Below are 27,364 nucleotides of genomic sequence, written 5' to 3'. Positions count from 1 at the left end.
GAGGGGGGGGGGGAGTAAGGGAGCAGAGAAGAAGAGAAATCGCATGAGGAAGGCACTTTTATGGCCCGGTGGTGGGACTTTGGGAGATGGTGGATGACTTGAGAGATAAGGCATGGGAGATCTGTTTCTGTACAACATTGGGAGTGTAATCTTGGTCTGTGAAGGTCTCAGTGAGACCTTTGGTATATTTGAAAAGGGACTGCTGCAGCTACCTACAGTGCTGTTATTGTTACACTGAACCTTTGTAATTCATCTCCATCTGCTCAGGATATAATATTCTTTATGTATTGTTTTTTAGTTATTATTATTATTATTATTATTATTATTATTAAGTCAGGACTCAGTTGTTAGAAGTACCACATTACACATGTACACTACAAATATAGACAGAAGTTTTTCTGTCCTCTCTTATTATGGATATTTGCTAAACCTACTGACATGTTAACACCAGGATGTCTTCAGTCACTTTTATAAGAGCCACTCACAGATTTGTTATACCAGACCACGTATTTGATACTTCAGTACTTAACTGTTTCATTCCAGTATTTAGTCATAAGTTGCAGCAAACCTGTTAGTTATCTTCTAAATCATTACGCTTCTTATTTTCAGGGTTATGTTCCAGCATTTATAAGACTTGGGCCACAGACAATTTTAACATTTGTGTTCCTGGAACAACTGCGAAAAAATTTTGGGGTATTGGCACTACCTCAGTAATAAGTTACCTTATTTCTGGTCAATAGGTTATATTTACATCACAAAAGAATGGAAGTAATTAGCTGTTTAACCACTGGAGTAAGTGTACTACTTGCCAGTTTGACTTCTACAGTGCGAAGAATACTTGAGAATCAAAGGGTTTACATGGTAAACTTTATGAATTTATCAGTTCCAAACTATGAACATCAAAACATAGAATACCAAAGTACATTAAAAACAATTAACAGATTTTTCCTCATTTAGGACACACAAAAATTCCCATAATCAGTTTTTCTATCTTGCAGGTGAAATGTTAACAGTTACTGTCATGATTGGTCATAGAAGGAAATCACAATTTTAATTCCATTGAAACATCATTATGAATTAAGACCTTTGTTGTTCTCATTACCATAGTTGTTATTCTCACACTTTTTTTACGTTTCTTGTTTACAGTTTTTACCGACATAAAATTATCACTTCACACAAACAAGGACAATCGTTGTCAAATATTTGCCTCATTCTGAGATATTGTTGCTATTGTGTATTGCCTCTTCTTCAAGTAACATATCTTTGATGGTTCTTCCAGGTAAAGTAAGTAATGTAAGTGTAGAATAATAATGGAAATTTCTGGATGGAACAATAATCAAAATAAGGAAAAGGCAGACAGTTACCTATAGCAGACTGATGTATGGGGCATAGAAACATGTAACAGAAAAACAGTATTCACAGTACTTTAAGAGCACTTGCTTCTTTTCCAAGCAAAAGTTCACAAACACAAACACACACACACACACACACACACACACACACACACACACACACTTCTGCGGCTACAGTTTGCTTCTCTTGTAACACATACATGCACCCATATCTTAAATGACATGCATTACAAGTGCAACATCCAGTGGTTAAACAATGTGAATCTATTTTGATATTTATATTTATTATGTAGATTTTATTTCTATTTGTTTTGAAAGTCTGTAATATTTATTTAATTTTTATAAAAGAGATTATGGTATATTATTGGTTCAGCAAGTTTCTAGATGTCTTCCATACAATAAATAGATTTTTTGCTCTGAGTTATTGATGGACTCTACTTAGTAAAGGTTAATAGTGTGTGAATGTGTTAAGTTTTCAGAGTCTAATGCTTTTATTGTAGTAAATGGTACAGTTACCCTTTTTTCATTTGTTTCTCTAAGTAAACAATTGAATAAAAGAATTATCTAGCTTATAGTTCACTCAGTTTTTATTATTGTTATGAGGCTTTAAAGAAAGGGGAAATGTTGCAATAATAGTAATAATAATAATCGTGTGGTAGACTGAAATGGAGTAGCTGCTAATACCTAGTGACATGGTCTGATGTGATTATTGTAGAAGCAATAGTATTAGACTGATTTTAATTATCCATCCATAAGAGACTGCAAAATTTTTGTGAAAAACTTGCTACTTGTTGAAAATATTTTCATCAAATTTTTAAACATCAAATAACTGAAGTCAGTATTGTTTGAAGTTGTAAACTGTGTAATATATGTATTACTTTTCAATTATGTGATACATGTATCTTGTATGTAATAAGGAAACAGAACAACATAATATGGTGCCATGACTTTATACCTGTGACTGTGTTAATGACATTGCAATATGCTATATGCCTGTATACAATTTACGTCTTGTGGCTGTCTCTATGATTTCCTCTTTATGTGTCTGGCAGAAGTATTATAGTTTAATAAACTGCCTATTGTCTTTTTTGTGAAAGAATATTTCATATTTTTACTTTTATCATATGGTGTTCAGATGCTGCTCTCTCTCTCTCTGTTTCTGCTGCACACAATTATATGCTAAGAATTTACAGTGATGCATTTGTTTGTATTTATGCAATATAATATGCATGAAGGTGCTATTACAAACAAGAGCCAAAATGTGACAGTTATTCATATGTTGGGGTTTCCAGGAGAAACTAATTCTATGCAAAACCTTATATTTGAAGCAGAGGAATAAAACAATTTTGTCACATTGGGCTCTTAATCCATAATTGGACCAATGATCAGAACAGCAGTTTGAAATGCTGCTGTAAATGTGTGTAAGCATTAAAAAGAAACGGTGTTGGGATTCCATGGGTCATGGTGTGACAATGTATTTAAATCTGAAATGTAGAATTTAATTTCCATTGTTTTTGTTTATTGAACAAGTTAATTATTAAATAACAATGCGTAGTGATTGATTTAGAGATTTATACTTTCATAATGACTGGAGTAACTACAACATCTGTCTGTAGGTTTCAAGAATGTTGCAAGGTGAAACTGTGTAAGATCTACCAGGGAATCCTGAGACTTTGTAGTAAGATTTTGGAAGTTATCAGAATTAATAGGTTATATGAGCATTTAATTGTGTTTTATGCTTGTCCTTATTATGTTTCACAGTACTTTGCCAAGTGAGGTCACTGTAATTTCCTTATATCCGAATGTGTCCCTGTTTTACCGGATTACACCATTCTAAATGAACTTTTGTTGTGCAAATCACTATTTGCGATATGTTCTGTGTAGTGTTAGGACAAAAAGCTCTGTATGTAACAACTGTAAATGTCAGTAACAGTTGACAGCATGAAATTCTATGGTGCCATTCCACCAGACACATCTGAGTAAAACATAGTATTCATCCAAGATGATATATTCTGAGGCATCATAATTGTGAAAACAGTAGAAACCACATTGCTCAATCATAATATAAATTGTCAGTAACATATTGACTGTAACAAAGTGTCCAGATGTAATGCATTATCTTTGTTTTTCATATACGTACCAGTCTTAAAAAAAAGAGCTCTTCTATTCACATTGCATTTGAAGAAGTATTACATGTAAATTCATGGAACATCACACACACTGAGAAATATTACATGCCTTAAAAATTAAAAAAAAAATTATATTAAGACCTTTGAGAAAACTTCCACCATGACAGGAACACAGTACTTAAAATTTCTCATGTTTGATCCCAAATTGTTACATACAAGAGTTCATTTAAATAAAGTAAGTATTATGAGTGTTCTTGTACACTGGTTTTCATGACATGTAAGGGATTAGAACTTTTATTGTAATTTTTAGTTTACTGTAATATCTGCATTTGAAAACCTTGAATTAATGCGGTGCGAGAAATTTTTCTTTAAATTGTGACCGCAAACTTCCTTTGTAGTAAAAAGTTGTTAATACACATTTTTATGGTCTTCACTTCTTGTATTTCCCTAACTGTTTCTGTGTCTGTTTGAGAGAAGAACGTAAATTTTGTAATGTGATGAATATAAACCAAAGGGAAAATGTAGACAGTGGAATAATAATAGTGAGCAAATATGACTGTTGTGTTATGTATGGAAATAAGTGTAAAGCATTTTAAAGTAGTGTCATTAATACCTTTGTACCGTGTTACTTTGTAGTCTATAGACATAAAGTGAAAATTATTGACTTTCTCAATTTTATTGATAGAAGTTTATTTGCATGACAGCCAGTAGCTAGAGACTGGTTACAATGTATTAATTTATTCAAGAACACGTGTTAGTCATTACAAGAAATTGATTGTTGCAGATAACTTGATATGTGCTGTAGAAAATTGGCATTGTGTTCTTAAAATGAATAATTTATTTTTGTCTCCAAATTGTGGGACCATTATTCTCAGGAAAATATGTTAAACATTAGTTTAGATATCCAGTACACTTTTCTTGGCAGTTATTGTAAACCAGTAATTACTGCTCCTTTTGTTGTATTCACTGTAAATTTACTTTAGTTAGTTTGCTGTTTTTAAGGCCATCATTTTCCAAAAAATGAAAAAATTGGTTTTTTCACTTTAATATGGCTCTTGGATAGATTTAATAAACATGGCTTCCTGTTACTACTAAAATATAAATAGTTATTTTGTCTTTATACACCTCATTGTCAAACATGATTGGATTGAATGAACAAAAAATTGGTAGTTTTTGCAACCATGCATATTGAAGAATGTTATATGGAACAGTAATTAATTTTCCAGTCTTCTAATTGTGGGACCAGTATTCTCAGGAAAAATTTCTGATACATTCAGATCTTTCACTTTATTTTTTTTTTTTTGCACTTTTGTTAGATTATTTATATTTGTAAACCAATAATAATTGCTCCATATTGCATTCACTTCCCTGCTACTTTAATAATAATGTTTTAAAATCACACATTGCTATCCAAATGTTTGCAAGTTTATGACCCCCATAGATAATGACAAAAGTGTAATAAGGAGCAGAATTTATCCAATGGTTCACATAGGATTGTCACTTATGTGATAATTGAACAATATAAATGAAGACACTGACACAAAACCCAGAAAAGTTTAAATGAATTCTGACCTCATAACAACCTGAGGATGACAGTTAGGTGTCATAGAAAGAAAGGTGCCATTTTATACTTTGTTTTGTCTTCCTACATACATGAACAGAAAATACAATTAAGTTATCATATACATGAGATGATAAAAAAAATGTTAGCCACACTGAGTAATGGAAATAACTGTGAAACATAGTGTATATCAGTGTCCTGCTACATAGAGAGAGATGAGTTAAATTTCGGGCAAACATAGGCTTTTCATTTGAATATCTAATTTTCTCAATAATTATTATTGATTTTTGTGTGCTGCAAGGGAGTTTGCTATACTAACCCACTTAACATGTACAATTTTTTATAGTGTAGCAAAACTGTTTCTTGAATCATCCACTCATTTAGTAGAATGACTCATTATATCCATATATTGTTGATCGTGTATGTTCAGAAATTTTTAATGTTAGTACTGTTATCAGGTGACTGGGGACTCTCAGTTCAAAGTATTATTCTATTTGTCAGTAGTACAGATTTTGTTGCATTTGTCCTTCTCATTAAAACTTAATTATTTTTGTTGATCTTTGTGAATTTCATTTTTACATTTACTGTTGACTATATTAAAGTTTATGATTGTGTCTTTAAATTAAACATAAAGAATGTAAAATAAAGTTTAATTGCAGGGCACAGTTTTGTCTTATTCATACTGTAAAACTGGTTAATAGTTTGATTGGTTCTGATTTCATGCATGCATTTTCTGTACAGTCATGTTTCAGTTTTTGTGTGTGGAAGTTTGCCTCCTGAGAAACTGTTTAAATTGCCAAAATGTAGTGCAGGTAAGGAATAATTAGTCAATTGTACTTGCTGTCACTTCTGGGTGATACTGGCCTTCATATGCAGTATTGTTTGAAAACATCTTTCAGATTTACAAAGCTATATATATAAATGTTGTATTTCATAAATCAATTGTTGACAACTATTATTGTTATAAACATGTATTCATCAAAAATTTTGTATATTTTCTTTTGACTGTACACCATTAATTTTTTTGTAATTATTTGTTGAAAATGAACAGAGTTGTTATCCCCAGCAAGTTGCTTGCATTTATTGATGAAAAATGTATTTGTTATTAAGCAGAAAAGTGTCACTAACAGATGTTATTTTGTGCACCCGGTGAAATAAATGTGCAACATTTACAACATTTCAGTTTTTTATTTCTCTAAAAACTTTATGACCTAATTACTTGGTATGAGATCTTTCCCTGGTTTCACTTGGTGCCCCAATTACAAGGTTTACTGTGCCACAGTAGATTTTAAGAATTAGTCTTGATAACAATGTAGGGGAATGAAAACAAACAACCACTTACCTGTAGATGACTGTGTAGTGGTGCATAGGCACACTTACAGATCATCATCAAAGTTTACTTACTTTAGAACGTCTGCTGTTCTTGGGATTTCTGTACCTGTTGTAACACTAGTCATTATACCAGCTGACATCTTGTAGTAGTGGTGGTGGTGGTGGTGGTGGTGGTAGTAGTAGTAGTAGTAGTTTTATATGAACACCTCCTTAGACACTGCTAAAAGAGGAGTAATTTGATCTCAGTTGGGTTACAAAAATTGTAGCTCTAGTTGTTCCTGTATATCCAACTGGAAGTTTATGTTTAACTAGTATTTATGGTAATATGAAGTTTAATTTATGTTTAAATGTAGTAATCAGCACGCACACACACACACACATTACCTATCAACAGTGTGCACCTGCCCCCCCCCCCCCCCCCACACACACACATACACACACACAGTGGTAGCAGCTTAAGGGAGTCACTGGCAGAGCAGAAATCATGTTTGAGCTGCAACTGCCTCTTGAAGATTTTTGGGGGATTTTTCTTTGTTGGTATAAAATTGTCATTGTCGGTACTTGGAAGAAGTGGGACGCAGATGAGCAGTAGATAGTGAAGAAGTTAAACATTTTGTATTTCAGTATCACACCAGAAATAGTTGTTTTACAGCAAATAAGACTAAAATCAGTTTTTTATTTATTTATTCTGAAATATTTTAATAAAAATACTTTTTTTGTTGCTTGAAACACCTCATTTATAGTTCTGTTTCTACTACATAGCCTTTGATTATACAGGCCATTACAGCAGAGCGATACCAAGATGATTCTGTGCCCCCAGTAGAGCTGCCAAGCTGAAACCCCCATTCCCCTTCAAGTGTCTTCGACTATCTTGTGTCTTCAGAGGAACAAACGTTGACTGACTCTTGACAAAATCCTTTTTTGTTTTGTATCTCTCTGCTCCACTAAAAGAGTGGCACTATTCCTCAAATACAGAATAACATTTTATTATTTCTTCATAAACATAGACAAATGTAGACAAGCAGGACTGACCAACTTCATTCTCACACCACAAACAATTGAATTTCCCCTGGACATTCCTGTCAGCTCTATGTTCCAGTCTTCAGTATTCCTTGGGAGCTATGTAAGGTCTGGGATATCTTTGCTACTACTTTTGGTGACATCACAGGCAGCTCAGCTGTTCTCGGAACTGCATGTAGCTTGAAAGGAATACTTCAGACAAGAATACAACAACGGCAGACTATGAAATAACTCTAAAACAATATTATGGTAATTATCTCCTTAACAAGAAACACTTTATTTCTCAACTTGTTCTGTGTGTTCATTTATTTGAAGTTACACAACTTGGATATAAAATCAAGATATGTAAGGGAGACTTTGTACCTTACACCCTCCTCTCACCCATATAATTACTGTTCAGAAATTGTTTAAAAGCAGTCTTAGCAAATTTTATATTCTTTTAAGTAAGTTTCCTCAAGAAGTGTTGCTGAAAAATATTGCTTACGTGAACTATACCAACAAGAAGTATTGCACACAATAAATCAAACATACCACTGCTGTAAATAAATTTCAAATTGTATGAACTTTCCAAATAAGTAATGAATAAAATAAGATCTATACCTTATTGTTTAGCAGCTACTGTACATTGTTTTAGTATGATGTATGATTTTATTTGATGCTAATAATTATTAACAGTGCACTTTATGCATTATTAATTAGGGATAAAAGAAGTGAGACTATAATCTATAGTTAAGAAAACATCTCTTTCCACGAACAGTGTTTTTATCACAATTTTCCTTTGTATTTCCTTGTGCAGTAGTCACATTGAGTTACAGCCATTATGGAGGGGTAGGAGCCATTTTTCTGCTCTCCCATATCTTAATTCAGCATGGTACTTCTCTGATGAGGCCTAAGTAGAACATACAATTAGGAACAACATATCTCTCTATAGTTTGTATTATTGTAATTGGTATCTGGTTCTGGAAAGCATATACATGGTCTGTTGAAGACGTTAGAATAGCTGATATATGCTACTTTTGTGCACACTATTCAAACTTGTGTTGACTTCTTTCATAATCCACTCATTTCTATGCTGTCCCGTGGATTCTCTAGGAAAGGTAATCCATAAAAACCTGACTGGCCATGCAATTCACTTGACCGGTCTGCAGTGTTGACTAGCTCATAGGGATTTGCAATTCCTCAAGGTTTTGTACAATTATGTGATCTCTACACCATACGTCTTTCATCTATCTAAAAGTCCTTGCACTGCAGCACCTTCTGATTCACATGACCCAGGCTGTTGACTCTTATTTGACGGTGATTGGTGAACGGTGGCAGAGTTAAATATCTCTGAGCAAAAGGCGAAAGTGAGCATCAGCTGCACTGCTATCCCATTATGTCTCAAAACAAATTTGAGGAATTGCCTACTGCTGAAAGTGCATCGGACCCAGTCTAGACACCTTGTCTGTTGTGACTATAGCCAGTATTCCTGAGAGGTTTGAACAAATGCAGAGGGTGGGACTTATTGTGTCACTGGAAGTTCCAGTGTTAGGTGTGAGATGAAGTCCCTCATATGGTTTTATAAATCCCCTGGCCTTGGAACGGTAGTGGTGGGACATTTGAGGGGAAGTAGTTCTAAATGCCTTATACAAAAGTTAGCTTGAGCAATTAATCAGAGAACCAGCTTTCTTCACAGGAAATCCTAAGGAGTTTCAGCCTTATGTTAAATCGTTAAATGGATTGAAGCCATTTGTCTGTACACTCTGTGCTCATATCGGCATTTAAGTGGAGGATAATACAGAAAAGTGCAAAATATTAAACATCTTTTTCCAGAACTGTTTCACAGAGGAAGATTGCACTGTAGAAGCTCCTTTAAAATGTTGCATGAATGACAAAATGGCTGATATCGAAATAAATGACTGTAGTATAGAAAAGCAACTGAAATTGCTCAACAGAAGAGAAGCCATTACTGCACCTGATGGGACTCCAGTATGTGAACGAACTTGCCATATGTCTCAAAGAGAGCAGTGTTCTTGATGACTTGTTGGTGGGTTTGATGTGGACAGATGTCCAAACCCACCAACAAGCAACAGTACCTCCATTATGACAGCTGCCACCCATTCCATATCAAATGGTCCCTTCCCTATAGCCTAGATCTTCGTGGCAAATGAATCTGCTCCAGTCTGGTATCCCTGAACCATTACACCAACAACCTGAAAACAGCTTTCGCATCCCGCAACTACCCTCCCGATCTGGTACAGAAGCAAATAACCAGAGCCACTTCCTCATCCTCTCAAACCCAGAACCTCCCACAGAAGAACCCCAAAAGTGCCCCACTTGTGACAGGATACTTTCTGGGACTGGATCAGACTCTGAATGTGGCTCTCCAGCAGGGATATGACTTCCTCAAATCCTGCCCTGAAATCAGATCCATCCTTCATGAAATCCTCCCCACTCCACCAAGAGTGTCTTTCCGCTGTCCACCTAACCTTCGCAACCTCTTGGTTCATCCCTATGAAATCCCCAAACCACCTTCCCTACCGTATGGCTCCTACCCTTGTAACTGCCCCCAGCGTAAAACCTGTCCCATGCACCCTCCCACCACCACCTAATCCAGTCCTGTAGCCCGGAAGGTGTACACGATCAAAGGCAGAGCCATGTGTGAAAGCACCCACGTGATTTACCAACTGACCTGCCTACACTGTGAAGCTTTCTATTTGGGAATGATCAGCAACAAAATGTCCATTTGCATGAATGGACACAGGCAGACAGTGTTTGTTGGTAATGAGGATCGCCCTGTGGCTAAACATGCCTTGGTGGACGGCCAGCACATCTTGGCACAGTGTTACACCGTCCGGGTTATCTGGATACTTCCCACTAACACCAACCTGTCAGAACTCCGGAGATGGGAACTTGCCCTTCAGTATATCCTCTCTTCCCGTTACCCACCAGGCCTCAACCTCTGCTAATTTCAAGTGCCGCCACTCATACCTCACCTGTCATTCAACAACATCTTTGCCTCTGTACTTCCACCTTGACTGACATCTCTGCCCAAACTCTTTGCCTTTACAAATGTCTGCTTGTGTCTATATATGTGCGGATGGATATGTGTGTGTGTGCGCGCGAGTGTATACCTGTCCTTTTTCCCCCCTAAGGTAAGTCTTTCCGCTCCCAGGATTGGAATGACTCCTTACCCTCGCCCATATATATATGCCAACATCCACTATTGTGTATTTTACAAAATGATAACTGGAATCAGATACTTCCATAACATATCTAGAAATATCCTCATGGAGTAATTTAAAGTCAAACTATGACACAAAAGTAATCACAGGAAAAAACGGATGCCAGATATATTCATTGGAAGAATCCTTAAGAAATGTTGTCAATCAACAAAGGGGGTAGTTTAAAAATGCTCCTTTGACCAGTACTTAGACACTGCTTGTTGGTATGGGATCCAAATCAGATAAGATTGATGGAGAAAGTAGGGAAGATCCAAATAAGTGTTTCAGTGTTTCATTATAGGCTCATTTAGTAAGCACAGAAGCATCACAGAAATTATCAACCAACTCCAGTTGGAGATGCTGCAAGAGAGGTGTTCTCCATCATGGTGCAGTTTACAATTAAATTTCTGAGAGCACACATTCCTAGACGAGTTAATAAATATATTGCTTCCTCCTACTATATTTTGTGACTAGACTATGAAGATAAAATTAGAGAAATTTGAGCTTCATCGATGCTTTCCACCAGTCACTTTTCCCACAAACCATTTGTGACTGGAACAGGAAAGGGGAGAAACAACAGTGGTACATGAAGTATGCTCCTCCACACACCACAAGGTGACTTTTGGAGACTTAGATGTAGATGTAGAAGTAAAAAAGTACTGAATTATGTTCTCACTCATACCTATTAAATATTTTCTTTAAATCTAAACCTAGCTTCATCAACATATCCCTTGCTATCAATAAATTCATCATATTCCCTATGTTATACATTGTCTTGTTAACCAGTTACCTCTTATTGTGTTTTAAAATCTACTAGTCTAAGTACAAGAACTCAGCCAGGTGGACTTGAATATAAACTATTTACAAGAAGAATCTGTGATAGCCACTACAGTCACAATACTGATCACAATGCTTGGAGAAGTATCACCCAAATATTACATCACTTCTCATTACTGTATCATGCTCCATAAGTTTTGTGGTATCATTAACATTTTTTTATTAGCCACAGGTGCTATGCCAGCTTCAACCTCTGTTACCTTACTTCACTTAGCACCTTCTCGTCATTACACTTTTCCCTTGGATCTTGTTACGTACTCCCATTATGACACTCTTTACCTTTTGCCCACAATCCCCTACCCTGGTTTCAACAGTTTTCTTGGGTGGATTCTTTGATATCATGCCGACTGAGCTTGGAGGGACCAGGAGCAGTATAGTGATGACATGCACAATGACCCACCCCACATCTGTGCTTTATCTCAGTAGCATACTACACTATTTGGAGTCAGGCACTGCATGATGAAAAGCCAATAAAATCTCACCATAAGACAATGCTGCAGAATGAAGTGCCTGTTGAGACACTAGTCTATCTATATAATGGCTTTCAGATACCTAACTAAAGGGAAGGTTCACAGAAAGAAGTAGAGGAGTATGATGCAGAAATGGAAAGGAAGAGAAAAAGCTCCACACACACATCTCAGTTTCTAAGTGAACAATAAACCACTTATGTACTAATGTAGACAAAAAAAAAAGTACATGCCCTTCTCTAGTGGGTGTGACCTTGCATGGACCCATGGCGTATTCATATCAGTGTAAAAACAGTGGAAGTGCCTTGGTCTCACAAACACTGCTGTGAGGCAGCATCTGACAATGGGTCATGTAGTGCCAGCAGCCAGCTGAAGCTGGCATAGCATTCTGGCAGGTCGAGGTGACCCTGCTTAGCACAGAAAGCAGTGGCAAGGCAAAGACTGCAATGAGAAAATTGGATGGCATTATGGCCCAAACAATGGAATTCAGTGTAAGGGTCATGGGCTGATGATGACAGGTGTCCATCAGATGCTGGAAGGTCCAGTAGCAAAGCATCTATCTACATCTACATGGGTACTCTGCAAATCACATTTAAGTGCCTGGCAGAGGGTTCATCAAACCATCTTCACAATTCTCTATTATTCCAATCTCGTACAGTATGTGGAAAGAATGAACAACTTATCTTTCCATACGAGCTCTGATTTCCCTTATTTTGTCATGGTGATTGTTTCTCTCTATGTAAGTCGGTGTCAACAAAATATTTTCGCATTTGGAGGAGAAAGTTGGTGATTGGTCACTAGTAATGGTCACCTGCTTGCACCTGCCTGGTAGCTTGATAGGAGAGTATAAACAGTGACCCAGTGACAATTGTCTGGTTGCCTGGCAACAATGGCATACATGGCCAATTGGTGCAGTCTTGCATCAGTACTGAGAAATGTGAGAAACATGTGAAGCAGGTGCATTCTGATGCAAGTTACAGTCAGTTGATAAAGGTAAGAAAAAAGGAATTTCAACAAGCATCACTTAAAAAATTAGTCATGATTCTTTTAGTCCTGAAGTTTTATTTGTGTGCATAGCTTAAAAAGTTTCACTTACTACAGTGAATCAGTTGCATAGTCACACTCCGACATGCATTCCAAATAAGATTAAGTACAACATAAAAGTGCTTAATACATTAAATATGTTAACAGAAATGGAGGAAGCCGCATTAAATCATTTTATTATGATTTGGAATGTGATGCAGAAACTGTTACATACCTGAAGAACCAGATTTCTGCATATTGTAATTATAATTATTTTACTACAATGTGATCCATGACTTTAAGAAATTGCTGTGAATTGCAAACCATACCAAATTCAGGCAAAAGTATTTGTACTTTTCTTTAATATTTTACAGATTCTCCTATATGTCTTCTTACATACAGGTACAGAAGGAAAATATTTTTAAAAATTGCTGTTGTCACACAGGCCAATCACTCCAAACAATTTCAGATGTATTATAGTCCTACTGAAATAAAAAAGAACTTTCATGCTGAGCTTCCTCATTAGCCAGAATTCAGTCACAGACACTGTACTTACATAGCACTTGTGTGACTATGTTCCTTTGCTTTATGATTTGTACTATGCAGTATATCCACAAACACTCTTTAAACATTCATTTCATTATTCTTATATGAGTCATGATGAGAGATTTATATACAAATATATTTTACATATAAAACAGCCTTACTTACTAAAATGTTATTAGTTAATTTCTTCAACAAAATTTAAATATGGGCATACATAAATAATACCAGTCTTCTGACACAAAGTATTTACAATGAGATTTTTTGGCACTTACACTCACATAATGCTTTCTGAGATGTAATTAAATATTAAATCTTCATTGGTCTGCTTAACTGAGCATGATTTCTTAATGAAACCAAGAGCATACACATTTTATTGCATCAGGCCAGCTTGATACTCAATCATATTTTGGATTTTCTAAGACATATAAGTACAACTGTTATTTGTTGCTTCTATAGTCACTTGGAACCTTAATGTCAGTTAGGCACTGATACCTGCAAGCAGATCCACAACTTGCACTAAAATGTTTACACACCACAGTTCTTTCAGATACAGTGGCAAGTTTTTGTGCATCTTTCTATTGTATATGAACAAATTCAACATGTCTTCACTTTTGTGGCAACTGTCAGCAAGGCTTAAAATCTGTGTTGATGGATTTTCAGAAAATCCATACAAAAGACCAATAAAATAGATTGAATATAAGAAATGCAATGGGAAACACGATTCGACTTCGTTTGTCTATCCATTGAGATATCTCCTTAGGCGTCATTGTTGTGAAAGATGCTGGTTGTGATTGTGATGTCTGGTTGCTTGAAGGCACTGGGAGACTGATCACACAGTTCCCATCACCATTTCCAGTGGGATTGGGAACATCAAGCAAGCTGGATACAGTCTGGAATGAAACAATGAGTTAAAATTAATATAGTGAGATACATTATTTTGAAGTAGAGAAGGAACATTAAGACCTAAAACTGTATAAATTATATTTCCCTTCTAGTGGTTCTGATGAGATATTCTAGACCGAATGCACCCATAAGAAACATCACCAATATTTTGAATTCAATTGCCTAAGAGAATTTTTTCATAATCAAGACTAATAGAAATTTAATCTCTAGAAATACTTATTCTTCTTTTGCTAAAGAGACAGTAGTGTCATATCTCAAGGATAACTTGAAGTACTTAATTCTGGGCAGGAGTGTTTAGAAGAACTGCAGCTCAAGTTAGAGAACAATTGACCAAGTACTGAGTAAATATTTACCTAGTATAACAGTTCATGATGAGAGGAACCCTCCATGGTATAACAGTCCCAGTAAAGAAACTTCTATAAAAACAACAACTTCTGCACGATATGTGTAAAACAAGGCACAGACCTCTAGAATGAGAGATGCTAAATGAAATGCATTTGACTGTCAAAAAGATATTACTTGAAGTGTTCAGTGGCAACCACAACAGACTGTTGTTGAAAAACATATTACAAAACCTCAAAAAAAATCTGTTCTTATGTTAAGGCCATTAGTGGCACCAAAGTTAGTGTCAAGACACTCTTGGATGATATATATATATATATATATATATATAAAAAGAAAGATGATGAGACTTATGAGACTTACCAAACAAAAGCGCTGGCAGGTCGATAGACACACAAACAAACACAAACATACACACAAAATTCTAGCTTTCGCAACCAATGGTTGCCTCGTCAGGAAAGAGGGAAGGAGAAGGAAAGCCCAGCTCTAACCAACCCTTTTTTGCCTTTTTGCACACCAGATCTCCATTTGCTTTCTAGTTTTACCTTTATCTCTCCCCATATATTTTTATATTTATTTTCATTTTCATTTCAGCCTCGTGTTCCACTTTCCACCTTCTAGTACCATGTCACTCTCACAACATCTCCACAACGACCCCATTAAGTTTTATTTACATTCCCTCCGCAAACATGCCTGGTCTTTCCTTCTCCTTCCCTCTTTCCTGACGAGGCAACCGTTGGTTGCGAAAGCTAGAATTTTGTGTGTATGTTTGTGTTTGTTTGTGTGTCTATCGACCTGCCAGGGCTTTTGTTTGGTAAGTCTCATCATCTTTCTTTTTAAATATATTTTCCCACGTGGAATGTTTCCCTCTATTATATTCATATATATATATATATATATATAAAAACTTTAGAAAACTGTGGAGCCTAGTTCCACCAAATTGAAAAATGTATTTAAAACCCAAATGGTGCAATTTGAAAGAAAATCATTAGAATGAATGAAGATACATAAAAATATCTTGCAGTGATCAGGAGCTCCTGGAAGCAAACCATGTAAAGTTCTTAGGCCTAAACCCAGACAAAAATTTAAATTAGAAGGTACACATAGACTTCTTAGCAAATAAACTGAGTAGCTTAGCATTTGTAACTTGTATTTTGTCAGGTGTCCCAAACGCAGACACTGTTACTTTGAGCTGGTTATTTGTTATTGCATAAGCTTCTTGGGGCATTTTGAGTGCTACAGCCTTACCAGAAACTACCTTCCTGTGGCATGAGTATTTATAAACAAAGTTCACACAGGAACTTAATAAGAACTACTATCACCTACAACTTCACTAAAATGAAAAGTAAGATAACAAATTACATCTCTATGAGCTATCATTGTCGTCGTTGCTCACGCGTGACTTTGTATAAGGCTATAGACAATGTTGAGTTGAAGACTGCTGTTATCACAGCTAAGAATAAAGTTAAAGTTAAAGGCATCGCTTCTTGTGCTGTTATTGATGGACTGTGCGTGGTTTCAGACTGTATATTTGACTTTACTTTAAGTCAGGCTGGTGCTACTCCACCTGGCAACTGTAATGGTTGGTTAACTGTTGTGTTTGCTAAATGTGGAGGCAAAAGTGTGTACGGTCACCTTGAGAGTTTTGCTCATAGAGATGTAATTTGTTACCGCAATTTTCATTTCAGTGAAGTTGTAAGTGCTCTCTGGGTTCTCTGTGGTGCCCCTGTGTCTCTGGGTGTCTCTGTGAATGTGTGTGTCTCTATGGGAGGTGTTAAAGACATGCTGGCTTAAGTAACACAACCACTTAAAGAAGCTGTTAGTTTCTGGTGAGGCCGGGCATGGCACAGGGCTTAGTATCACTAGGTGCATCAAGGAGAAAAATTCATTTCCGGTTGTGCAATGGCATTGCAAAAGAAAATGATTAGAAGCAAAGGATTTCTGGTGGTCCACTTTCTTTTTTTAAATTCTATCCTTCCTTTCCCTGTACACATATGAGGTTTGGATTTTATTACATGGAGAATGACATTCACTTGCACCTCTCTGTTTTCAGCATAACTACAACACTCATCACAGCAAGAATTTTAAATTTCTAACACAATGTTTGAAGTCCTATGATCGAAGGTCACAGTATGTGGGGATAAAAATTTACATCACACTAACAGATTATGTTTATTGTACTTGAAGCTTGGTTTGTTGAAAAGACTGCTCTTTACTCTTCTGGTGACAAAGTGTTATTAATACTATTTGTGACATGACATTCATTTGTTATCATTTGGAGAGAGGAGTTTGATCATGAGTCACACTTAAAGGGCACATGCATGGTGACTGGTGAGGTTGGCTCAGCCAGGCAGCAGGCAAGAGGAGGATGGAAAATGGCAGCGAGCAAGTGGTCAGTGGCAGACCGTTTCACATATACCTGTCAGTTTCAAACAGCTGATGGTTATGTGACATCATGTGGGTTTAACCCATTCCACCACATGGCTTTAAGACAATGCTTTATCCATGTTTGCAGGGATTATATGCAAATGCAAATTAGTATTAAAAGTATGGTATGGCAAATGAAAGAGGCTGAGATGCTGATACGATTTATATGAATTTTATATCAAAATATATTAAATAAATAAATCTGCAATAAGTGCAATTTACTGAAGAATTTATAACCTTTGAACCAATCCAAGTACAAAGTAGAGCAATCGCTCATTTTAAAGGTCTCATTGAAATGCAACAACTAACATACTTGTATAATTTGCAGCATAAATATTGCACTGGGTAAACACCAATTTTATTAATGTGTTGATAATAATTAATTAAAACAAATAATACAAGATAGACACACAAACAGCAAGGCAGTGTATGATAGCAGGTATCGTTCAACATCACAGTTTGTGATATTTGTAATTATTATATGTTGTCTACGTTTATTCATAATTTTTGCATAGTTCTGCCCATGTTTGTTTACAATGAAATGAATACCCTTAGCTGCTTACAGGTGTTGACATACGTCAACGGGGACAGATGAAAATGTGTGCCCCGACTGGGACTCGAACCCGGGATCTCCTGCTTACATGGCTGACGCTCTATCCATCTGAGCCACCAAGGACACAGAGGATAGCATGACTGCAGGGATTTATCTCTGGCACGCCTCCCACGAAACCCACATTCTCAACGTATTGTCCCGCACTACATTCGTAGTGCCCCCGTCCACTATACTCATTACTTGTAGCGCGTTGCCGATTCCCGTAAGAGTTCGGGCACTGCTTGTGCATTCGCACAGAAGAATAAGATGGTCAAGTGGCCGGTGAGCCTTAACTATATATTTACTAAGATGGTATCTGTTCTTTCGGACATGTTTCATTTGACATCAGCCTCCTATACAGTTCTATTTTATTCATGCACTTTAACAGATGTTAAATGCATGTGTCTGGGGGTAAAAAGGATAGGAGATCATCCATGAGTTAGACAATGAGAACCAGTGAACAGGTTCATTTGCTGCCCCATTCCATTCTGTCCACCATTACATATTGAATAATTCACAGAGTACAATTTCACAGTCTGAACAGGGGAATTATATATATTTTTAAGTTTTTGTTATATTTAAAATTATTGTGACTACTTTGTAGCTGTATCTGAGGAAAATATCTGTCTTTAGCTGCCAGAGACTATGGTCATTTGTGTGTATGTGTGTTACGTTACATGCTGGATTTTCCATTGTTTGTATCTGAGGGAAGTATGTAAAAGATTTGCATTCATCTTAAAAATGATTTCATTGTAGATCTGTACAGGCCTTCTAAAATTTTAGAAAATGAAATGAACAAAACATATTTCACATTAAAATCCCAGAATTATCAACATACATTTATCAGTGTTCCATATACTCCAGTAACCCTTAGGAATGCTCTTCACTGCATGCACTTGAAGTGTGCTTCCTGATATTTGTAGCATGTCTGCTGCTTCCACATGCTTGCTGCAAGTCTAACAGCAGTTAAGAGAGCAGTAACAATGCTGCTGTCACTTTTAACCACTATGAAATACTTTAGATGCAATACAGTTTCATATAATTTAGAAGTTCTTTAGAGTAACCTATGAACATAACAGAAAACTTTATTTTTTTAAATTTGATCACAAATCTAAATATTTACACTAAGGACTCCTGAAAATGACAGTACCATTCCTAGAAACAGTCTATCCTAAAGCAGAATGTAAGTGGCCTTTGTTGTTATTTATGTTCCATCATTGCATCAGTGGAAGAACTCCTAATGCTTTTGCTTCTGGTTTGGCTCTATGGTTACCCTACATTAAACCATCACACAAATGTCAAAGTGATTGATATCAATATAAATGACCATGGGATAGAAAATCAACTGAAATAAGTCAACAAAGGTCAGACCACTGGACCTGATGAGATATCAATATATAAAAGAACTGGCTGCTCTTTTACCAGCAGTGTTCGGTAGGTTGCTGAGGGAATGTAGCACTGGAAAACAATTCAGGTCATTCCAGTTTTTGAGCACGCAAGTTATTGTGACATTTTTTGTAGACCAAAAATCACCTCTATAGGAATCAACTTAGGTTCTGAAAACAGTGATTATGTGAAACACAGCTCTTTATCTTCATCCTCTAGACCCAGAAAGCAGTAGATACCAGAGCCCAGTTTGATGCAATGTGCTTCACTTCTAAAAGATGTTCAGTACAGTTCTGCATTGCCACCTAATGACCAAAATAAGAGAGTACAGAATATCAGATCAGCTGCTAGCAGCACACCTCTGAACTCCTTTGATGACTTCCTTTTAATCTTACCTGGTGGGATCACAGACACTCAAGCAGTGCTCAAAAATGGGTCACACTAGTGTTCTATATACGGTCTCCTGTACAAATGAACCACACTTTCCTAAAATTCTCCCACTAAACCAAAGTCAACCATTCACCTTTCCTACTGTAATCCTTCATGCTCGTTACATTTCATGTCACTTTGCAGTGTTATGCCTAAATATTTAATTCACATGACTGTGTCAAGTGGCACACTACTAATGCTGTACTCAAACATTATGGGTTTCTTTTTCCTACTCATCTGCATTAACTTACATTTTCTACATTTAGAGCCAGCTGTCATTCATCACATCAACTAAAATTTTTGTCTAAGTCATCTTGTATCATCCTACAGTCACTCAACAACAACTCCCCATACACCACAGCATCATCAGCAAACAGCCACAGATTGCTGCTCACCCTGTCCATCAGACTGTTTACATATATATATAATGAATAACAACAGTCCTATCACACTTCCCTCGGCACTCCTGATGATATTCTTGTCTCTGATGAAAACTTGCTGTCGATCGCAGTATATTGGGTTTTATCAGTTATGAAGTCTTTGAGCTGCTCATATATCTGGCAAGCTATTCCACATGCTCATACCTTTGTTAACAGATTGGTGTGGGGCACCGTGTTAAATGCTTTTCAGAAATTTAGGAATGTGGAAGCTGCATGCTACCCTGGTTACTGTGGATCACAGGGTATCATATGAGAAGGGGACAAACTGAGTTTCACGTGAGCAATGCTTTCTAAAACCATGCTGATTTGTGGACAGAAGCTTTTCTGTCTCAAGGAAATTTATTATATTCGAACTGGCAATATGTTCAAGAATTTTCCAGAAAGCTGATTTAAGCATATTGGTCTGAAATTTTGAGTGTTTGTTCTTTTAGCCTTCTTATATATGGACCTTTGTCTCTATTAATCATGCTAGATAAAGGTCCCAGTGCTTTTCCTATTACTAGTTTTGTGTAGCCATCCCATTTTAGGTTGCTTCAAATGAGTAATCTCAGTTATTTTAATAATGTTACTGTTTCCTGTGATTTATTGCCAATAGTATAACTGAGGAAGAATGGATCTATCCACCTATTAATGTACAAACTGTTACATATGTTAATATTGACGGTTAACTGACAACACTACCACTAAGCTTCAATCCAAAGCAAGTTTTCCTACCTAATGGCATTGCAACATTCATGTATATAACAGAATAATTTACAGACAGCCTCATGAAGAATCTCTCATTATTTTCCAATGTGTTTGTACTCTTATTGTATACCCATTTCAACCTCTGTAGGTAATAAACATTCTGATGAGTGCATGTAGCCATATATATCATCATGAAAGTTTTCAGACACATTCTCAGTTATGCTACTTTCATTCCAGGGGCTGCCAAATCATTAATGTACTACTAATACCTTATCAATGTAAAGTGAACTCCAATGAAAAAAATACATTATCTTCCTATCAGTAAATGGTGAAAAAATTCATAGCCTATGTAATTATGCATTCACTAGTCTTGTGTGTAAGCTAGATTTATGGACTGCACCTAACAGCACTCCTGTGTATGTGCTGCATCTTCTATGGTCCTTCATTTTCATCACAGTTCAGCACCTATGGCACATACCAGTGTAGTAATATTGTTGACAGAATTGCAACATTGTACACAAGTAATGAAATGACCGATTTGCTACTTGACTACAATTAAACTGATGGTACTAACAGACTTGCTTACTGTTGTATGCCGTGTCCCAACATAAATCCTCTGTATCATTTCACATTCACAGTAACTGAGAGAAGACTATGAGAAACTAGGAAAGTGAAGGTAGGTGTCAAATTTTCCAACTGGAGTTTTTCCAAATTTGTAATATGAATGTGTTATTCACTTTTTTGGTATGTACAGAAGTACTGCATCATACTGAGAAACTTACTATACATATTGTAGATTTTCTGAATGCTATATCAATTTGTCTGCATTTCTGTCCAGTATTAGTTGTCAAAAGTGGTTGCCAACCATCTATGCTTGCTCTGAATGTTTGTTTTCTAATACTTTGGTGAGCAACTGTCCACTAGCACTCACCAAGTGTTGGCCAAATCTCGTACTAGTTTTGGAGAGTTGTCTATAGACAAGAGCTAGATCGAGACTTTCTCCAAGAAGTTCAGGCAGTTGTGGTGGAGGACCACCCACAATGTGTAACAGTTTGCACAATGGTGTCTACAGTGCTGCATACTCCAGTCACAATTTCCTTTTTGGTGCTAGTTACCAATGAACACACAATCAGTGAAGATGCCACTATAAATGCACAGAGCACTCATATTTGTGCTCATGAAAATGCATGTGTAAGTAGTTAGTAGCAACCAATGCAGATTATGTTTGAACAAATATGATCAGATCATTGGGCCATATCTAGTGCCAACCAGTCTAAACCTATCTATTCCATTTTCATACAGTCTTCTTACTGCCATATCGAATGAGGTGCCACTGTCAGTTCACAGCATAATGTGAGTGAAAAATGATGGAACTCCAGTTTATTTTTAAGTAAATGTGCAGCACCACCTGGACATCACATTCTAAAAACAGCAGAGGTGGTCCTGTTCCATGGCCACCATGATTGTCAGATGTTACACCTTTCAACTATTTTCTGAGGGATTCCTATGAAAATTATGATATATAATACTCCTGTTATATCAGAAGACGAAATAATTACACACTGTGACTGAAACGTTGATGCAAGGATGGAGTGAGCTGGGTTTCACAAGACCTTTGTTTGCAGACTCCAGGTTGACTACCATTAAGAGCAGGTAATAACAAAGAGGAATAAAATAGGTTCCATAATTTATAACAAACTGGTGTCAGTGATACATACCTACAGTTACCTGCAATGAGTCTTTAAGAAAATGGGAATTACCTGCACCTTTTCAAAATCACTTGGAATGCTTTGTTTCCCCTGTGACCTATAAAAATTCTTGTTAGAGGAAGAGCAAGCTTTTTTGTACAATCTATTCCTTAACTGAGAAATTTTTGGTGGTTTTCTGTCTTGTGATAATTTATCTCAATATCACCCATTTTGTGGTGACTGAAAGGTGGAACTGTATGACAATGTTCTTCAGTGAAACAATTTCAGAAGACCAGATTCTGTTCCTCAGTCTTCTCTTTGTCAACTTCTGTTTCAGTGCCCACTTGATCACTGAGTGACAATAGATAATTTTGATCAATTTTCTGACTTTGTGTAAAACCAAACCTTCTTAGGATTTTTCTCCAGACTGGTCATCAAAATTTTATTTTTAATCTCACTGAATGCTTTCCACATTAATTTATTTATATTAATTTTGTTTTCATTCAGCTTTGTTTGTTAACAGAAGTGTGTCTTCTCTTGAATCTTTGCTTTTGTGGCAATTTTCTTACATGAATTGTCATGGGTATTTCTGATTCCTGTAATGTCACCCCTGGGTTTGGTGACACATCAGATAGCAAGGTGTCGACACATATGAAAAAAGGCCAGAGTTCATACGTTCCTGTGAGGCAGAAGGTAGGCTAATGATGACACATTGGCACCAAATTTTACCACCATTCTGCCCAACTTCACAGTGGATATGTCACATGATGGGAAGGTCATCACATCAACCCTTGCCCATGTCTCACCCACTTCTCTTGATTTCTGTTCAATAGAGGTCAAAACAATGATGACTTGCATTGAAATCATGCAGGTTTCTGATAGCTGACTGAAGAAACAGTTTCAGGCACACCATTACTCAGAATCAACACAAAAAGTCCTCATTAGATGACATAAAGGACATCTATGAAACCACACTTCCCCCTCAGTCATTCATTTACACACATCACATACATTAATAAAATGGCAAAAGGGTCACACAAACACTCCCTAGTTTGCCAACAATCTCAATGCCTTACAGAGGCAAATCTTGAGTAATTCTAGGCACCTGCAGGCAGATAACCCCTTCAACATCCTCAGATTCCACATGTCTGCAAACAGGTGCCATAGCAGCAGCATAGTACCATTCAGTTGAAGGGTATCAAAGGGATTGTCTGCCTGTAGGTGACTAGAAATTGGTCAAGGGTCATCTCTATACAGATACATTTGTAAAGTGCTCAACAAAGATGTATGGGTAGCACTGAGGGTGTTGCTGAAGCAGGGAATGTTAGAGGGAACCCTTGCCATTTTGTTTTTGCAACAGTCAACTTTCCACTGCTAGAATTTGGCAAGGGGAGAAGAAGTAGTGGCATAAAGTTCCTGTCACCAGTCTTCATCAAACCTCTTTTTGTCATGAAATGAGTGCATGCAATATGTTTGATGGTGATCCTGTCGAATGGGGACATTATAACAGGGACATACTTGCAGTTTCCTCTTTCTGATCTGCAATAACAAATACTCTCTTCCATGATTAATGTGGATGATCCACTTCTTTTTCCTATTATAGTATTCAATTCATCACTGAGCAGCTGGAGGAGTTCCTCTAACCTGCAAAACTTCCTATTGATCTGAAAATTTTTCGATTGATTTGTGCTGACATGAAGAGAACAATAGAGATTAGAGTTTGTTAGCAAATTGAATACACCACATAAGTTCAGATGTCTTTTTCTGGGTATGTAGAGACATCCAACAGAAGAATACTGTGATGTACAGTGAGTATGTTATAACCATTCAAACTACAGGAGTTAATAAACCAAATAAAAGACTTATTTGATGGTGGTATCTAAAAGGCATAACTGGAAAATTCTTTTCACCTTCTCTTAAAGAGTGATTCCAAGGTACTTGACATTAAATATGTTAGATCTAGGGATCCTGTTACCATGAAATTGTACAGCACAATTATACAAGAAGTTTCACTTCAACATATGAGTAATGTTGGTTCATTACATAATAAAATTAAAAAATAATTTTATATGCATATAATTAATATTAATCCAATCTTTAAATTTATATTTGGCTTTTAAGCATTTTTTCATATTTCTGCTTTCATCATTTCTTTTGTGTCATATACAGAAGAACCGCAGTATTTTTTTCTGGGGACATAACTTACAACAATTTTTCATGGGATAAAGCAAAGCACTGCCTTTTATTTTCTTGTATACAAGTTACAAGGTCTGTTCAAAAAATTCCAGAACATTTGTAATTTCGCACCAATGGTCTCTTGGAACAAAATGCTATTGGCATCCCTGCACATGCCTTTGTTTAATGTGTAACTACCAGAAGTTTCAGTGTTGTAAACTCAAGAAAACCTTCACAGATGCACACCAAATAATGCAGGAAGCCTACAGTGATGAGTGCTTAAGCTGTACTCGTTGTTACAAATGGTTCACACAGTTTAAAACTGGCTGGACAGAGGTTAAAGATGACCCTCATTCAGATCACCCTTCTATGTCTACTGATGACTCTCTTGTCAGGAACATCAATAAAATTGTGTGTGTCAATCAAAGACATTGTCTGAGAGATTGCAGAAGAATGTAAGATTTCAGTTGGTCATGAAATCCTGACCCAGCATTTTGGAATGCATCATGTTGCTACCAAGTTTGTCCTATGGCTCATGAGTCAAGACCAGAAAGACCTTTGCCTCACAATCTGTGAAAAGCTTTTGGATCATGCAAATGAGAATACCTTCCTTAAGAGAATCATAACTGGTAATGAGACATGGGTCTGCAGTTATGAAGTTGAGACCAAGGTTCAATCTTCAGAATGGGTTAGGAAAGGTTCTCCAAGACCAAAAAAAGCTCATCAGGTCAGGTCGAATGTCAAAGCCACGCCAATTGCATTCTTTGACTTTGGAGGATTCGTGTATCATGAATTTGTGCTGTAGGGACAAACTGTTAATCGATGGCACTATCAGGACGTGTTGCGATGCCTATGAGAAAATGTGAGAGGGAAACAGCCTAAAACATGGTGAGACAATCCGTGGCTCATGCATCGTGATAACACACCTTCACATTCATCCCTGTTGGTGCATGACTATTGCATAAAAAATAAAATAGCTGCGTTGCCTCATCTTCTGTGCTCTTCAGACCTGGCCCCTGCAAACTTTTTTTTTTTATTTCCAAAGTTGAAAATCTCATTAAAGGGATGATGATTTGCAATGATAGATGAGATAAAAGAAAATTTGCAGACAGCACTTTGCATGATCCAACATGAGGTGTACCATGGCTGCTTCTGGAAGTGGAAATGGCATTGGGAGCAATGTATCAGTTGTGGAGGAGCATATTTCGAAGGATACCATGCATAATAAGTAAAAGGTCAGCATACAAAAATTTTGTGGACAAAGTTCCAGAATTTTTTAAACGGACCTCATATGTCTCTACTCCAACTGTGGGTGGAAGTCTCATAGTCACCTGTGCAGAGTTGAGAGAAGGTATACTAGAACGTTGTGAGTCCATGCCAGACGGGCAAGAAGATGACCGCCCTAAAGGCTGTCCATCCTTCCTGTCATTCTGCTGCAGGCCCAGCTGGCGCCGTGCTGTCCTCGGTGTCAAGGTTGACTTAAGAATGTATTTGCTATTTACCTTCTTTAGCTCTACATCATGCCTGTACAGAAAGAATAATCACGTTTTACTGAATGAGTAACTTATATTCAGGACAGAAATGAATTTTTGTTTTGGATGTTGGCAGCCTTTCATAGACAGATGTTATGGTGTTTATGTCCATTTATTTAAACATGTATCATATTTCATACATCATATACTGAAGGAAAAGCTCGAGGGATGTAAAATGAGTCAAGCTATTTCTTAACGTAGAACAGCATCTGTCAGATATAAATTCTGTGCACTAAATTAAGTAGCTCCCACTAAACCACTATATACTATTTGTGTTTCAATATCTTAAAATGGATGTACATGATTTGCAAATGATAATGGAAAGTACTGGTAGAGTGTACATAATTTAGGAGTAAAGGTAACAACTCTCTAAAAGTAAAGACACTGAGTCATTTATACACAAATAAAAAAAAAACTGAAACTTTGATAGATTTCAGGCATATTCTTTTTTGAGCTAGTCTATTTTACACCTGTTTTATCTCTCTCTTATTGTCCATCTGCATTGCTTGAAAAAGATTCACCCAAAAGCTAGGAAAGTTCTCAGTCTTGTTTAAGTGCCTATTGATGACTGAAAACCCCTACTATGTGGTAAGTTTCCACCTTTACTCCTAAATTATGTATAGGTTTTGCCCTGTAAATATTAAAGATGAAGTCACACAAAGCAATTTATTGATGATACATAGTAAATGTTCTTCAAAATATGAATCTCCTGCAACAGTTCACAACTGCCAACAGTTTTCCAAGGTTCATGCACCTCTTTCTCTTGAATCGAGCTCCAGCCATTGCCTAGTACACATCTGCAGAGCAAATTAAGTATTTAGCTTTTTCTGTGTTTTCTTAGTAGTATATTTCTTAAATTTCATGTGTATATTCCTATTTAAGAGGTGTTTTCTAACTATAAATTGTAGAGTCTGCACTCTGTAGCACAGTTGTCATTTCTTCTGAACAGATAGCTACGCAGCTCATAGGGCATCAGCCTCCATTGATGACATCTCAGAAGGCTAGCAAGTTGCATATCTAGATTTCTGCCTGTGCATTTGTAGCCAGTTCTTAAGTTAGTAGTACTAGGATGGGTAGGATGTGTGCATACTGTGTGCAGATGCAGAAGAAGCTGGCCATAGTTCACGAACAGCTGAGTGTGTTTTTTGATTCAGTCATTCATCTTCAGGCTGCTGCCTCAGGGTAAGTGGTGGGAGAGAATCTGGCACATTGTAAGGGACACTTCAGATGTTGCTTGTTTCATCCAAGGGCTCTGCTACCGATGCACCTCCTAGTGTACCTGACACGGTAGAT

General features: G+C 36.6%; 2 protein-coding genes across 6 annotated transcripts in view; one reads left to right on the top strand and one right to left on the bottom strand.

Moving 5' to 3' along the window:
• The window catches only part of LOC126162129 (mitochondrial dicarboxylate carrier), an 83,708-nt gene extending 77,489 nt beyond the window's left edge, over positions 1-6,219 (top strand). For all 5 annotated transcript variants that reach the window (XM_049918421.1, XM_049918418.1, XM_049918422.1 and 2 more), the window contains exon 8: positions 610-6,219. In XM_049918421.1, the coding sequence (XP_049774378.1) occupies positions 610-714 (105 nt within the window). In that variant the 3' untranslated portion in view covers positions 715-6,219. The remainder of the gene's footprint in view (positions 1-609) is intronic.
• A 6,738-nt stretch (positions 6,220-12,957) lies between these two features.
• Positions 12,958-27,364, bottom strand: part of LOC126146686 (pH-sensitive chloride channel 2-like) — a 289,984-nt gene continuing 275,577 nt past the window's right edge. The window contains exons 9-10 of the mRNA XM_049915638.1: positions 25,871-26,063; positions 12,958-14,360 (exon numbers count right to left, since the gene is read on the bottom strand). Of these exons, the coding sequence (XP_049771595.1) occupies positions 14,127-14,360; positions 25,871-26,063 (427 nt within the window). The 3' untranslated portion in view covers positions 12,958-14,126. The remainder of the gene's footprint in view (positions 14,361-25,870; positions 26,064-27,364) is intronic.

Source organism: Schistocerca cancellata, chromosome 2 (genome assembly GCF_023864275.1).
Source record: "Schistocerca cancellata isolate TAMUIC-IGC-003103 chromosome 2, iqSchCanc2.1, whole genome shotgun sequence".
NCBI lineage: Eukaryota > Metazoa > Arthropoda > Insecta > Orthoptera > Acrididae > Schistocerca > Schistocerca cancellata.
This window is presented reverse-complemented; position numbering and strand designations above follow the sequence as displayed.